Source organism: Cenococcum geophilum, assembly GCF_001692895.1.
Source record: "Cenococcum geophilum 1.58 unplaced genomic scaffold K441scaffold_89, whole genome shotgun sequence".
Taxonomy (NCBI): domain Eukaryota; kingdom Fungi; phylum Ascomycota; class Dothideomycetes; order Gloniales; family Gloniaceae; genus Cenococcum; species Cenococcum geophilum.
Window position 1 is genome coordinate 266,002 of NW_027137647.1, and position 15,155 is coordinate 281,156.

The 15,155-nt window shown below is 52.2% G+C and overlaps 5 protein-coding genes across 5 annotated transcripts; all 5 read left to right on the forward strand.

Moving 5' to 3' along the window:
• K441DRAFT_648864 (uncharacterized protein) lies at positions 1–3,645 on the forward strand. Its single transcript, XM_067646915.1, has 3 exons — positions 1–677; positions 734–1,753; positions 1,813–3,645. The coding sequence occupies exons 1-3, from the start codon at positions 309–311 to the stop codon at positions 3,235–3,237; spliced, it is 2,814 nt and encodes a 937-aa protein (XP_067496753.1). The 5' UTR covers positions 1–308; the 3' UTR covers positions 3,238–3,645.
• A 192-nt stretch (positions 3,646–3,837) lies between these two features.
• On the forward strand, positions 3,838–5,805 carry K441DRAFT_671077 (glycoside hydrolase family 16 protein). The gene is made up of 3 exons (XM_067650373.1): positions 3,838–4,527; positions 4,638–4,887; positions 4,996–5,805. The coding sequence occupies exons 1-3, from the start codon at positions 4,152–4,154 to the stop codon at positions 5,522–5,524; spliced, it is 1,155 nt and encodes a 384-aa protein (XP_067496754.1). The 5' UTR covers positions 3,838–4,151; the 3' UTR covers positions 5,525–5,805.
• Positions 5,806–6,556: 751 nt separating this feature from the next.
• K441DRAFT_360456 (HET-domain-containing protein) lies at positions 6,557–7,740 on the forward strand. Its single transcript, XM_067641378.1, has 2 exons — positions 6,557–7,337; positions 7,411–7,740. Exons 1-2 carry the CDS (start codon positions 6,606–6,608, stop codon positions 7,420–7,422), a joined length of 744 nt encoding a protein of 247 aa, XP_067496755.1. The 5' UTR covers positions 6,557–6,605; the 3' UTR covers positions 7,423–7,740.
• Positions 7,741–9,228: 1,488 nt separating this feature from the next.
• K441DRAFT_594808 (WD40 repeat-like protein) lies at positions 9,229–11,161 on the forward strand (the record flags this gene model as incomplete). The annotated part of the gene is made up of 2 exons (XM_067644971.1): positions 9,229–9,772; positions 10,980–11,161. Coding segments are annotated over 2 exons (726 nt in total), but the record flags the coding sequence as incomplete, so codon positions are not given.
• Positions 11,162–11,595: 434 nt separating this feature from the next.
• On the forward strand, positions 11,596–14,172 carry K441DRAFT_671079 (dipeptidyl-peptidase III). Its single transcript, XM_067650374.1, has 4 exons — positions 11,596–11,800; positions 11,850–12,660; positions 12,719–12,924; positions 12,980–14,172. The coding sequence occupies exons 1-4, from the start codon at positions 11,676–11,678 to the stop codon at positions 13,947–13,949; spliced, it is 2,112 nt and encodes a 703-aa protein (XP_067496757.1). The 5' UTR covers positions 11,596–11,675; the 3' UTR covers positions 13,950–14,172.
• Positions 14,173–15,155: the final 983 nt, after the last annotated feature.

Consider the following 15,155-nt stretch of genomic DNA (forward strand, 5'->3'; position numbering starts at 1 on the left):
GCCTGTCCTAAGCCCTCAATTGCTCCCGCCCCCCTCTCCTTCTGCGGACTCTTCTTTCTTCTGCAGCAAGTTCATTGTAGTTCCCCAGCAAAGTGACCTCAGTGCCGCTTCAGTTGCTGGCAGAGCTCTTGTTCGCAGCTTTCCTACCAGAGTTTCCTTTTCCCTTCTATTCACTTGAGTCTTGATGCTCTTGTCTTAACTTCTTTTCTCTTTGCTGCCTCCAGCCGTGTCGCAGCTGCTCGGGCCTTGCACGGTCGATACTTCTTCATACTCTAGTAGACCAGTTTCATTCCTCGTCAATTTACAGGATGGCGCCTTCCCTGAGCCTTCGTCCTCGCACCGGCGAGCGCCCCCCTACGAGGGAAAATGGTGGCGATAACAGCCTCATCATCCCCAGCAGAACCTCGTCTCTGCACTCAAGAATCACTCAGCCACTTCCTTCAACTCTGAACATCAAGCCTGGACAGCGGACGCCAAAGACCTTGACCCATGCGTATATGGTCTGCGGTGTTGGGAGAGAACCATCGCAATGGGTCAAAGCACCTGCATTAAGCCAGGGCAAAATTGGGCACATGAAGGGGGCTGTAGGCCAGTTCTGGCTGCCAGAGATTTTGGGGAGTAGTCCAAGGTTAGAACAGGATAATGAGATCGCGAGGTCACTACACTCTGCCATGCGAGTATGTTCTCACTGAAATTTTCGTCCTGACGCGCTCGAGGCTGAACTGTTGATTAGGCCTGCTTCCCTCACGACGTCGAGATCTGTACCGGTAGGAGCCAGCCTCATTGTGTACACCATTCGTTTGTTCTTCAGCAAGACTCGTCTCACACCCTCTATGGTATCGCGCTCCGCGTGTGGTCCAGGGCCGACGAGAAGAGGGCTGAGACAATTCGCGATCTTCGCAAGCGCACGGAACCCGACTTCTTTGAGAGCACCGAAGAGACTTACTGGATTCCGTATTGCTTGAGCTTTCTTTCCAGATATCCACTATACAACCTTCTTGGCGACTACCTCCGTGGAATGTGGATTCACTGGAACAAGGCAACTAATCTCTTCCATGCGGAGGAGGTCTCACGTATCCTGAGCTTCCCAGCCCCCAGATTGAATGACCTAGTCCGAATCGACATGAAAGACTACGCTTTGTGCTATCAATTTCCCTCCTCTCCGACCGGATTCCAGAACTTCGCAATGTGGCCGCTGTTCATGTGTTTGTCAATCCCGAATATTGTCGGAGTTCTTGAAGCCGCGGTTTCGCCAACACGACGCATCGTTTTCGTGAGCCATTACCCAGCTATGCTCACAGTTGCTGCTGAAACAGTTCGATTCTGTGTACGCGTGTACGAATGGAGTGGTCTGTATGTTCCTGTCGTTCATGCACGTCACGTCAAGGAGCTAGTACAAGAACCTGGTCCTTATATTCTTGGTATCACGGCTGAATGCCGCACACTGTTCACTGCTCCTACCGACGCATTGGTGATTGATCTAGATCGCAATTTCGTCCTAACATCGAGCCCGCCAACCGCTCTTACACCTGGTCAGAGGACCAAGATGATTAACCGTTTGACACAAGCGCTTAATGGCGAGGTCGCGCCAACAGGTGTTCCACAACATCTCCGATCCGCATACGGAGGCGGCAAACTGATCCCTGCCGGTCAGATTATCGTGATGCGCGGTGAAGTCGAAAGTATCCAGGACCCAGACTGGTGGAACCAGGACGCCATAATGACGGTCATGGACCACGTGTGCGAGAAACTGGTTAGTGTCAGACTCCTTCAATAACATTCCTTGTGCCAATAGCTAATCTTATATTACAGGGGCGCAACACGGGTGTAAAGGCTATCTTTGGTGGCTCAGTCAAGAAACCATTGATGACCAAGGTCTCAATGAGGCATTTGAATGAGATTGTCAGAGAACGGAATCAGTACTCTCGTGATGCTATGGAGGCTTGGCAAGACTTCATTAATCTCAAGGGCCGCATGGACACCGAGCTCTCCAAAGTCACGAAGAGGAACAACTTCTTGGTCGAGGAACTCGAGAGCTGGAAGCAGCAATTCCTCAAATTCCAGGCATTTGCCGAACAGCTTACCAAGGAGACCCAAGAGCTCAAAGTCAAGATCGAGAACCACAAGCGTGAGAATCGTCGTCTCACCGGCCTTATCGACCAACAGAAGGATGATACCGCTCGTCTCACTGTACGTCTTTCAGGAACCGAGAAGCAACGTGACGATGCCCTTGAAGCATTGGTGTTACAGCAAGAAATTGCCGAGGAGCTGGAACGTGAGAGGAAACGCAACAAGAAAGAGCTTTCTGCTCTTCAGCACACTAACATGACTATTCTTCGCCAAAGGGATGAGGCTCAACGTGTTGTTCTACATCTGCGTGCTTTGATCGACGGTCAGACACACCATATGGAGCATATTGTCAAGTCTCTTAGCCAAGCACCAGAAATCTCTAACTACATCGAGGAGGGGTTTGAGGACGTACCCGAAGAGGGTGAAGATGATATGGAAGGGCACGTTGATCTAAAGGATGCCTCCGAGGTTGGCACTATTCGCGGTGTTCAAGGTTTGGATTCCCGCAACTCATCGCGAGCATTCAGCCGGGCTAGTACCGTGGATGGTAAGCACCTCGATGGTGAGGACGTCTCTCCGGATATGGAACATCGTTTACTCAATAGCCCAGTTTCGCGGAAACGCTTCTCCACCCTCAGCATGGCAGATGTCGCCGACAGGCATCTTCGCGACAAAACTGATGCTATTGCATACATCATTCGAAATATCTCGGAGCAATGCGCTGCTGCTGTTGAGGGCCTTCAACTAGCCCAGCGAGCAGATAGCGAAGACGATCACCAGAGCGAGAGGCCCGCAGCCACACTTGCAGCTTCAGAAGACGGCCACGAGCGTCAGTCAAATCAGGGAAGTGAGTTTGGCGATGATGATTCGTCCTTCCTGCACCCTGGTCGTAACTCTAGCATTCCTCCCACTCCAGACTTAGTGCACAACCGATCTAGCACCTCGATGTCAATAGCGAGCGCATCGACAACGCCAGACCGACATAGCCTCCAGCAATATAAGCACGAGGATATTCCAGAGGTGCCAACAAAAATAATGGGAAACGACGATGAAACCATGGAGAATACGGACCAGGAGATCCCAAACGACGTCGTTCCGGTGTCGAAGTTCGCTCAACCCATTCAACGTCCGGTGCACGGCAGGCTGTCCGGACTGGGGTCAGCGTAGACTAATCGGCTCCGTGAGCATCAAAACCGATAACCAAATTTCATGATCTGAGTGAGCTTGAGGAGTTCAATTCGTACCCGAACGGCGGGCCGGTGTTATTCGGATATATATCTCCTTGAATGCTAACTTTACGTACTCTTTGGCTGAGTACCTACACATGTCGTCGACTGTTTTTTGACTAGTGTTGTTTCAAAGAGGAGTTCCTTGTTGGAGTTGAATTCTCCATGCCTCCAGTGGCTTATTCTTGTTAGGGCCTGTATTTACTGCCCACTTTTCCCTATGCCTCTATAATATATCACACTTTTGCATCCGATGTCTCTTTAGTTTTACGGTCTGGATTCAACTTGTACATATGCCAAGATAGCGAAAATCAGATCTCTTGTGGGCTAGAAAGCATTTGCGGGACAGATTGGCGAAGCTTTAGATGCTAGCACTGTTTCCAGATGTCTTCTAGAAACCAACGCGGATTGGAAAATTTATCAAGGAGTCCTATGACCTTGTAGTAGCGAAACGGAAGCAGCGGGCAACCAAGGGCCTGGAAGTGAAGCTTAGCTGTAACGCTACATTTAGATTTTCGCGTTAAGTCCCTCAGTCTCAGGGGAAAGGCCCAGACCGGTGCTTAGCTGTCTCGTTTAGGGTTAGAGCAGCATGGGGGCTTTCAGGAACACCCGGCCAGCATCGTGAAGCGCTGCAGTCCATATTAACTGATGGCCTCCTTTCAGGGTCATGACCTCCACAGCCTTCTTCCGTTTACTTCTCCCATTCCCTCATATGCAGCCTTTTTGACTTCGTCACTCACTTATTCTTTACTTTCATGCATTACGATCCTTCCATTTACACGTAGTTAATTTATAGCTCGTAATCTCAACACGAACTCCAATTAGCGCCACAAAAACTCCACCCGCTGCACACCGATGATCTCCCCTGGCCCGGCGCTGATCTTCGCTTTCTTTCTCCACATCAATCTTGGCTTTTCACAGAACGCCACCTTGCTCAAGGATAACTCTCCCAACTGCTCCTGCTACGTCGTTGAGACCGGGAACACGCCATCGTACTTCCAGTACCACCGGTTCTGGGACTTTCGCAATGTTGCAACTACAAAGAACCAGTACACGGTGACGCCTCCTGCAGTGAATAACTCGCAGGACGCGGGGGATGAACTAGCTCCAGATCAGGCATTCCTGAATAGTTCGGCGTGGAATGCAGACTGGGGCATCCAGAATTGGGGGAAGCCGAGCACGAGTGATTTTCCCGTGCGGATGCAGAACTCGCCCGCAAATGTGTATATACGTGCGTTTACCACCATCTCACCTCCCCGTCACTCATTTCTCTCCTTCCAGCTCTGCCAATTGGAGCCACAGCAGTGGCTCTTCTCGCTGACTCTTCTGGGGGAATTGCAGAGCAGAACAATGCCTCCAGCTATGCCAGCGACTACGACACGTACCTCGCGCTGCGCACCGTCCGCCTGGAGGACTTCCAGTCGTCAGCCGAGGTCGAGAACGAGCAGAAGAACCTCATGCACGCCTCTCTGCGCGTGAAGGCGCGCGTGGTGGGCGACAAGGGCGCCGTGGCCGGCTTCTTCACCTTCTACGACGACAACAACGAGAGCGACATCGAGATCCTGACGGACGACCCCGTCGACATGATCCGGTGCGTTTTACATCCCGGCGATCCCCCAACCTCATGCTCCTCTCCTGCCCTAGTTCTCAAGCCCTACCTCAGCATACCCGAGCGCGCGCACGGCTAACTCTCAAACAGATACACCAACCAGCCCTCGGTCGACGACTCCGGCAACGCGATCTCGCAGTCCTCGCTCAACCCTTCCAACCTCCCCTCCTGGGACACGTGGCGCACGCACCGCATTGACTGGCTGGCCGCGCGGTCGTTCTGGTACCTCGACGGCGTGGAGGCTGCTAACAACACGTACAGCGTGCCGCGCAAGCCGTCCGGGCTCACCATGAACATGTGGAGCGATGGCGGCGAGTGGAGCGGCAACATGAGCGTGGGCGGCTCCGCAGAGTACCACATCCAGTGGATCGAGCTGGTTTTCAATACCAGTGGGCCGGTTGAGGGGCCTGGGTATAGGAAGCGGGAGGAGGAAGCGGCGGCGATAGAGAAGAGGAAGAGTAAGGGGTGTCAGGTTGTGTGCAGGGTGGATGGGGTCAAGGATGCTGGGTTTCCGGAGGTGGCGCACGTGTCTGCGGCCGGACTGGGAGTTGTCCCTCTACTGTCATCCTGGCGCTTGGTAGTTGTGGTCGGGTTGGTGGCTATTGTGATGGAGCTGTAGGTGGTTAGAAAGATTGCTGGTAATTGGAGGGGCCGAATGGTTGTAATGAGGCCCGGACTATCATCTGTTCTCCTGATATTATTTGGAACCGTGGGTTAGAGATATTTCACTGATGGCACGATATGCAGACCTGACAAGAGCCGTTTGAAGAGACTTGTTATCAAAAGATAGAGCAGCGCTAACGAGATGCTCGCATGATTATAATTTCCATCACCTAATGTAATACTTGCCTTCTAATACATGTTGAAGATACAGCCAAGTAAATTTAAAAATCTCCAAGCACCTACTTTAATGACAAGTATTTGGTCCTCTCGTAACATGCGACGGATTTCCGTTACCATTATACGGAGGCAACTTCACAACACTATTTTGCGAATTGAGTAGCGAGATTTATGGTGTTGCTGATGGTTCCTAATCCATCTGCCTATCGAGACTCGATCATTATCCCGTCTGGTCGATTAACTTCAAAAGTAGGGTTTTGGTGGACGTCCGCACAATGGTCTAAAGCGGGTTCTTAATCTAAGCCATGCTGTATTGCCCTGTGAGCAGGTGCCCTAACATTGACCTGCGGTCCTCAGGTGTTTTGGTAATTGATTTAGCTAGAGGTCAGTGATCATGTTGTTGAATCCGTTGAAGGTTCTGGGGTGGATGATTGCTTGGTTTAGTGGGAGAGGCGAGACACTGCAGCAGACATATTCGTAGTATGTCCTCTTGACAGACGATGAATGATGCGGCCGTAGTACATGGTTCGTGAAGGGATTTTCCTTGGGAATCGGTGTCAGAGGTTCGTATTGACCAGAAGGCAACATCCGGTTGAAAGCGCGTGTTAATCACGCTAACCAAAATAGGTAAAAAAATACGTTAAAACGACCGTGCTTATTACTTTAAAAGGTATAAATTCTGCCGTTTGATCACCAAGATCGACACGCGTTTTCAACCGGATGCGCCGAGACGGTGCCCCGCTAGCTTAGCGAGACTGATAGCTGGCATGCTGGTAACCCTTATCCCTACATTCTTTTTGCATTATTCGGATTCTCATGCACCACTACGTCAACTGCCTTCATGAATCTCGCCGTGGAACATGCGTCTTTTGCGAGTTGACGAGAACGTCGAGTTCAGCCTGACCGATGATCTGATCGACAACATCCCTCCCTATGCTATCCTTTCACACACATGGGGAGAGGATCATGAAGAGATCGGCTTCAAGGACATGAGCATAGGACCTAAGAAGACGAAACTCGGATACAACAAACTCCGCTTCTGCGCACAGCAAACTGCACGCGATGGTCTGCGATACTTCTGGGTGGATACTTGCTGCATTGATAAAGCGAATAGCGTAGAGCTTCAAGAAGCTATTAACTCTATGTTTCGCTGGTATCGCAATGCAGAAAAATGTTATGTGTATTTGGCAGATATTTCGACAAACGGTTACGATCAGAGCAGCCCGTCTTCACAGCCGTGGGAGCCAGCTTTTCGCCAATGCCGATGGTTTACCCGCGGCTGGACGCTTCAAGAGCTCCTTGCTCCGTCGTCGGTTGAATTCTTCTGCTCAAAAGGAAAGCGGCTCGGCGACAAGAAGTTATTAGAGCGGCAAATTCACGAGATAACAGGAATCCCGATCGGTGCTTTGCAAGGCACTCCTTTATCCGAATTCAGCGTCGACGAGCGGATGTCATGGGCGGAAAATCGTCAGACTAAGCGCGAAGAGGACAAGGCGTATTCTCTGCTAGGCATTTTCGACGTCTACATGCCGTTTATATATGCGAAAGTACGGGCAATGCATTGCGTAGGTTGCGGAAAGAAATCTATGGTGGTAAGTGGACTGCTTTATCGTTCATCCAGTCTCACATAGTAACAAAGGCTGTTGACTAACAGCGAGTGCTTAGATTACCCACTAGAGCGCCTACCGTACGCCGCCGAAGCGCCCTTCAACTCGTACACGAAGCAACACGAGTCCACCTGCCTTCCCGATACCCGCGTTGACCTCCGTCGAGTGATATACAACTGGGCTGATGGACAAGATGAGCGAACAATCTTCTGGTTGAATGGCTTGGCCGGCACCGGGAAGTCCACAATCGCCCGGACCGTCGCACGGCATTACTTCGACAAGCAGCGTCTCGGAGCCAGCTTCTTCTTCTCACGAGGTGGCGGAGATGTTAGCCATGCCGGCAAGTTCGTAACGAGTATTGCTGTGCAGCTTGCAACTAGCATACCCACTCTACACCAGTACGTTAGCGGTGCTGTTACGGAGCACAGCGACATTGCGAGCCGATCTCTTCGCGACCAGTGGAATGAGCTTGTGCTCAGACCGCTATCGAGGCTAGACGGCACCGGCCGCCAGACATTGTACATTCTTGTAGTTGACGCGCTTGACGAGTGCGGCGACGAAGATGACATCCGGATCATCCTACATCTCTTGGCCGAGATTCGATCGTTGGGGAAGGTACGGCTACGAGTGTTTCTGACGAGCAGACCGGAGACCCCCATTCGGCATAGGTTCTGCTAGATACCGGATAGGGAACACCAAGACTTTATGCTCCACAACACATCACCGTCAATTGTTGACAACGATATCGCCATCTTTCTCAATCTCAAAGTTATCCGACAGGAACGCTCTCTAGATGCCAGTTGGCCGGGCGAAGAAATTGTCAGACAACTAGTCCAGAATGCATGTGGACCATTCATCTGGGCCGCAACTACTTGTCGCTTTATCCGCGAAAGGAAACGTTTTGCAGCCAGACGACTCGATACGATTCTCAAGGGTAGTGGTGGCGCTGTTACAGAACCGGAGAAGCACCTCGACGAGATCTACACAACTGTTCTTAGTCATTCCGTCTCCTCGGAGTACACGGAGGAGGAGAAGAAGGAGTCATATCGCATGCTTAGACAGATCCTTGGTAGCATCGTCATTCTCTTTTCACCCCTTTCTGCACACTCTTTGTACAAGCTGCTCCCTGTGACGAAGGAAGACATTGATCAGACACTGGAGGATCTGCACTCCGTTGTAGACATTCCAAAGGACTACAACCAGCTATTTCGTCTACACCACCCTTCATTTCGCGACTTCCTCCTTAGCAACGGCAGGTGTAAGGATCCAAACTTCTGGGTGGACGAGAAGCAAGCACATCGAATGCTAGCGAAAAGCTGTATTCGGCTTATGTCAACATTTCTGAAGCAGGATGTCCGCGAAGTAAACGCTCCAGGTACGCTTGCAACCCAGATCGAGGGCAGTCGAGTAGAGCAGCGTCTTCCAAATGAAGTCCGGTACGCATGTCTGTATTGGATTCAGCACCTTCAGAAGGGCTGTACTCAGCTCCGTGACAACGACCAAGTGCATCAGTTCTTACAGCAGCATCTACTCCATTGGCTTGAGGCCCTCGGCTGGATAGGCAAGGTATCTGAGGGGAACCATGCTATCACTTTGTTGGAATCATTTGCTCCTGTCAGTTTACCTCTAGCGTGGCAACAGCCTTCGCTGATAATTCGGTTAGTCTATCGCTTGCCCCTCTCTTTCAGCTTTCGTCCACGACGCGAAGCGCTTTATCCTCTATAACTGGTCAGCAATTGAACTGGCTCCCCTGCAGACATACTGCAGTGCGCTTGTATTCGCACCGACGGCTAGCATAATAAGGAAGCAGTTTAAAGAATATATACCTAGATGGGTACAAAGATCACCAAAGGTTGAAAGCAACCGGAACGCGTTATTGCAGACGCTTGAGGGCCATTCCAGTCCCGTCAATGCCGTGGCGTTCTCGCCGGACGGCAAGAAGCTTGCGTCGGCATCGAGCGACAGGACGGTCAAGCTGTGGGACGCTGGGTTGGGCACAGTACTACAAACGCTCGAGGGCCATTTGAGCTACATCAGCGGCGTGGCCTTCTCGCCGGACGGCAAGACGCTGGCGTCGGCATCGCACGACAGCACAGTCAAGCTGTGGGACACCGGGTCAGACGCCGTGCTACAGACGCTCAAGGGCCATTCGAGCTACATCGTCAGCGTAGCCTTCTCGCCGGACGGTAGAACGCTGGCGTCAGCATCGTGGGACTACACCGTTAAGGTTTGGGACGTACGGTCGGGGGCGGCTCTGCAGACGCTCGAGGGCCACTCGGAATGGGTCTGCAGCGTGGCCTTCTCGCCGGACGGCAAGACGCTGGCGTCAGCATCGTACGATAGAATGGTCATACTGTGGGACGCCGGCTATAGGGAACTAAGACAGACGCTTAAGGGATTCGGCTTCCGTCAACGCCGTGGTCTTCTCGCCGGATGGCAAGACACTGGCGTCGGCATCGGACGACAGCACGGTCAAGCTATGGGACGTCAAGTCGGGAGTTCTACTAGAAACGCTCAAAGGTCATTCAAGCTATGTCGTTGCCGTTGCCTTCTCGCCGAATGGCAAGGTACTAGCATCGGCATCGCATGGGACTGTCAAGCTGTGGGAGGCCAGCTTGAGAAAGCAGCTTCAGACGCTCCGGGCCCGTTCCGCAGGCCGCCTCCTCGCCGTGGCCTTTTCGCCAAAAGGCCAGTTATTAGCATCGGCATCAGGCTGCGGGGCTGTCGATCTTTGGGACGCTGGGTTAGTAGCGGGTCGATATACGCTTGGAGGTCATTCAAGTGTCATCAATTCTGTAGTCTTTTCGCCGGACGGCAAGTTACTAGCATCAGCATCGGGTGACAAGACGGTTAAGCTATGGGAGGTCAGTTCAGGAACGGCCTTGAAGACGTTTAAAAACCATTCGAGTTACGTCTATTGCGTGGCCTTCTCGCCGGACGGCAAGACGCTGGCGTCGGCATCAGATGACAGCACGGTCAAGCTGTGGGACGCCGAGTCGGGCGCCATGCTGCAGACGCCCCGGGGCCCTTCGAGTTGGGTCAGCGCCGTGACCTTCTCGCCGGACGGCAAGACACTGGCGTCGGCATCGTACGACAGCACGGTCAAGCTGTGGGATGCCGGTTCGGGCGCCGTGCTGCAGATGCTCCGGGACCATTCGAGTTGGGCCAAAGCCGTGGCCTTCTCACCGGATGGCAGGACGCTGGCGTCGGCATCGAATGACAGGATGGTCAAGCTATGGGACGCCGGGTCGGGCGCTGTACTGCAGACGCTCGAGGGCCATTCGAGCTACATCAACGGCGTGGCCTTCTCGCCGGACGGCAAGACGCTGGCGTCGGCATCGGACGACAGCACAGTCAAGCTGTGGGACGCCGGGTCGGGCGCTGTACTGCAGACGCTCGAGGGCCATTCGAGCTACATCAACGGCGTGGCCTTCTCGCCGGACGGCAAGACGCTGGCGTCGGCATCGGACGACAGCACAGTCAAGCTGTGGGACGCCGGGTCGGGCGCCGTGCTGCAGACGCTCACAGTTGACTCTGTTATCCACAGTCTCTCATTCTCCGATCATGGGACGTTTCTTCAAACCGACAGAGGGCCATTATACAGCACGCGTCTTTCCAGTAACGCAGCTCCTTCTAGACCAAGTCTTCCGCCGTCCATATTTGTTAGTAAACATTGGGTAAGTCGGAATGGAGAAAGGCTTCTTTGGCTTCCGTCCGAATATCGACCAATCCGCGTTGCTGTTCAAGACGGTATTGTGGTATTTGGGTGTGTCTCCGGCCGGGTTCTCATTATGGAATTCGCCTTCTAAAATGTCCTTTAACCTCCTGCTACCCACCTACGTTGCGGAAGGATTATATTTTATACCTCTGGTTAGGGGGCGATGAGTAATGTTTTGATTAGAAATGTAGCGGGTTTGAAATCAAGATTTTGACTTGTGTGATGAAACGATGAGTCTCTAGTGGGTTTGCTTCTACTTAGCTGTGTGGCTTGGACAAAGACTATTTTACGCGCGCTTAGGTCGTCGAAGCCCAGCACGCAGCACTAATCTGGATTTGGTTAGCAGGCCGCCGATTGTGTTCCGCTACGCGGGGCACTTCGCTTCGCAGGGATAGGGGTTAGGTCTACTTCGCTCTGGCTGGTCGTCACACTACTGCAGGGCATGATCCTGCCCCGCACCCTCGCTACATCTTGGGTTGCTCTCTTGGGCTACTGGAAGCGATCCCACAGATCTTACCGTCGGTTCTTGATGCCCAACATCCTGCACCAAGCCCTGCTCTCTCACACCGATATTCGCTGCCGTCCGAGTAAACCGGAAATCTAGAATGGAATCCGAATCTCTCAAACAATACCTGGCCGACAGCCCCCCCTCCATCGTTCCACTGCAGATCAAGCCCCACTTTGAGGCTCTGAGCGGGGGCGAGAAGCTCTACGCTCACTACCTATCTGTGTTTGAAAAGCCTCGATTCCATCACTAAGCTCCCGCTAAACGTTCTCAGTGCTTGCTTCGCTGGAACACGTATCGTGCTGCGCCAAATATCCCCCGAATCCGAGCACATCTACGACTTCATTATCGCCCTGCACCACTATTTCCGGGGTGACTGGAAAGCCCTGCAGAAAGAAGCTGGCCTCTCAGATGACGAGCTCGCTGCCTTCCTCGACTATTCGGCCCAGTTCCTCGGAAACCTGGGTAACTTCAAGTCGTTCGGCGACTCGAAGTTCGTCCCGCGTCTCAATGAGCGGCAGCTGAAGGCGTTAGCAGCAGTATCACCTCAGACGCTAGAGATATATGAGCAAATAAAGGATGGCGTGTTCGTGAATAAGAATGTTGGGAAGATGCATTTGGGGTATCCCGACCAGGGGCACGTGAGCACGTACTATCCGGACTCGCCAGACATTACGAAGGAGGAAATATCCATCGTCAGCGACTTTCTCGAGGGTAAGAAGCTGCTGCCTGAGAACACGAGGCTGCGGAAGACGACGGATGGCTTTGAGGTCTTGATTGCGTCCGCGTTGGAGAACCCCGGGTCGGCAGATAGGGACTTGAAGGAGTCGGAGTGGGAGCTGGAGGGGAAGCTGAAGGGAAAGAAGCTGAAGCTGGTGTTTGGTGATTATACCAAAGAGATGAGCACCATTGCGGAGGCATTGCAGAATGCCAAGAAGTATGCCTCGAATCGGACAGAGGCAAGTATGATGGAGGAGTATGTGAAGTCGTTCCGGACTGGGTCGCTAGAAGCGTACAAGGAAAGCCAAAGGTACTGGATTAAGGATAAGGGCCCGGAGGTTGAGACAGATATTGGCTTTGTCGAGGTACTTGAGGCTATGCCCGCTCATTGCCTCAGGGTCGAGTAGCGCTGACAATTCATAGACATACCGCGATCCTCATGGCATCCGAGGCGAGTGGGAAGGTTTCGTTGCTATGGTTAACCAGGAGCGTACGAAAGCATTCGGCAAGCTGGTCGAAGCTGCTCCAAGCCTTATCCCTCTACTTCCTTGGGACAAAAGTTTTGAGAAAGACAAGTTCCTCAGTCCAGACTTCACCTCCCTTGAGGTTCTCACATTCGCCGGAAGTGGGTGAGCAAACCCCTTTATACCCTAACAGTGATATCGAAATACTGACAACACAAAGTATTCCAGCAGGTATTAACATACCCAATTACGACGACATCCGCCAAACGCTAGGCTTCAAGAATGTCTCTCTCGGCAACGTCCTCTCAGCCAAAGCCCCCAACGAATCCATCCCTTTCATCAAACCCTCCGATCTAGGCGTCTACCAACGCTGCCGCGACGCCGCCTTCGAAGTGCAAGTCGGGCTCCACGAACTCCTAGGCCACGGCTGCGGCAAGCTACTCCAAGAAACCTCTCCAGGCAACTACAATTTCGACATCAACTCTCCGCCCATCAGTCCGCTCACCAGCAAGCCGGTCACAAGCTGGTACAAACCTGGCCAGACCTGGGGCTCCGTGTTCGGCGCCATGGCGGGGAGTTACGAAGAGTGCCGCGCTGAGTGCGTCGCCATGGCGCTGAGCTGCGACTTCGGCGTGCTCTCCATCTTCGGCTTCGGCGACGGCAGCGAGGACATCGACGGCCCGGCCGGCGACATCCTCTACGCGGCGTACCTCTCGATGGCGCACGCGGGCATCGCCGCGCTCGAGTTCTGGGACCCCAAGGCCCGCAAGTGGGGCCAGCCCCACATGCAGGCCCGCTTCTCCATCCTGCGCACCTTCCTGAACGCCGGCGTCGAGTTCTGCGAGCTCGAGAGCAACGCCGAGGATCTTGGCGACTTGACGATCCGTCTCGAGCGCTCTAAGATCCTGAGTCTGGGACGCCCGGCTGTCGAGAAGTATCTGCAGCGGCTGCATATATATAAGGCGACGGCGGACGTGGAGGGGGGTAGGAAGATGTACGATGAGATTACGGCTGTGGATGACTGGTATGCGACGAAGCTCAGGCCAGCAGTGCTGAGTAAGAAGACGCCGAGGAAGGTGTTTGTGCAGGCGAATACGGTGATTGGAGAGGACGGGAAGGTGGAGTTGAGGGAGTATGAGGCTTCGGCGAAGGGGATGATTGAGAGTTTTGCGGATAGGACGTATATTTGAGAGGGAGGAGGTTCAGGGTAGAATAGAGGGCTGCAGACGAGGTAGGTGAGGAAGTGAGGTTGAGTTGGTCAAAAGAGAAGTGGTAGTCTTGGGCGTGAGGAAGAGAGACGATTTAATGTGGCATTGGCATGGTATGGCATGGCATTGCATAGCGCTGCATCGTTGCATCTGTAGACATGCTTGGTAGATGATAAAAGCTACATCCTTCAATAAACCCTTGGATCAACTTCGTCTTATGCTCGAAATATCGGACTTGGCTTCGAGCTAATATACCGTTGAGCTTTTAGACTTTAGAGCGGTGGAATTCCTCTGGCAATCTTCAAAGGATCATTGGGTGGACACTGGCACATGGCCCGATTTGTCAAAGAAGAGTTTGACACCATATCAGTCCTCAGGCAAATATAGCTAGGTAAGCATCGCCAGTGCTTTCCTCAATTCTGCTGTCAGCCTACCATCACTGGAAGCTCTTCTGATGTGTTCGATAATTCAAGTTGAGTGTAATCGATTATAGTTGAGCCGCCCGGTGTAATTTTGAAGAACCTTGTCCGTACAGACTAGCCCAGGAGGGTTCACCATTTCCGACTATGTCAAGATGTAGTTTCATCTTAGAAGATCCAGGAGAGAGAAGGGGGCGGCTGCTATTTCCCAATGGTGCCCGATGCACCACGTGTCTTTGGTGAGAAAGAGATGTAGTGTTTGATATCAAGGTCACGAGATCTAGGGGTAGGTGTTCCGACTGATACCGGTACACACAATATTCCGGAACATTTCTGCCTCATTCCGGAACGAGTCGTCCTTGTTCCAGAATGAGTCGTATATCGCTTTAATCGGCTCCATTCCGGATTACTTGCCTCATTCCGGAAAAGAGCTTGCCTTATTCCGGAAAAGATTTAAAGCTATATTAAGATTTAATAGAGCTTTTTTAACTTTTTAGTAAATATATAGATTTTAGCTGTAAAATAAGCGGCTATATATCTTAGATATTATAATCTATTAACGTACTTTATAAGCGAGTCGCGTATATAAGGGAGTCGCGCACTGCAAAACCCCACCAAAATCGCGATTTTTTGACCCTAGTAAAATCAACCAATTCTTAATAATAATTAATGCAAATTTAATAGCGGCCTATTAATGTAATAACTAACTTATATTAGAAGTATTAGAAATCTTATATAAGCGGAAGTAGGTTAAATANNAAANNNGNGG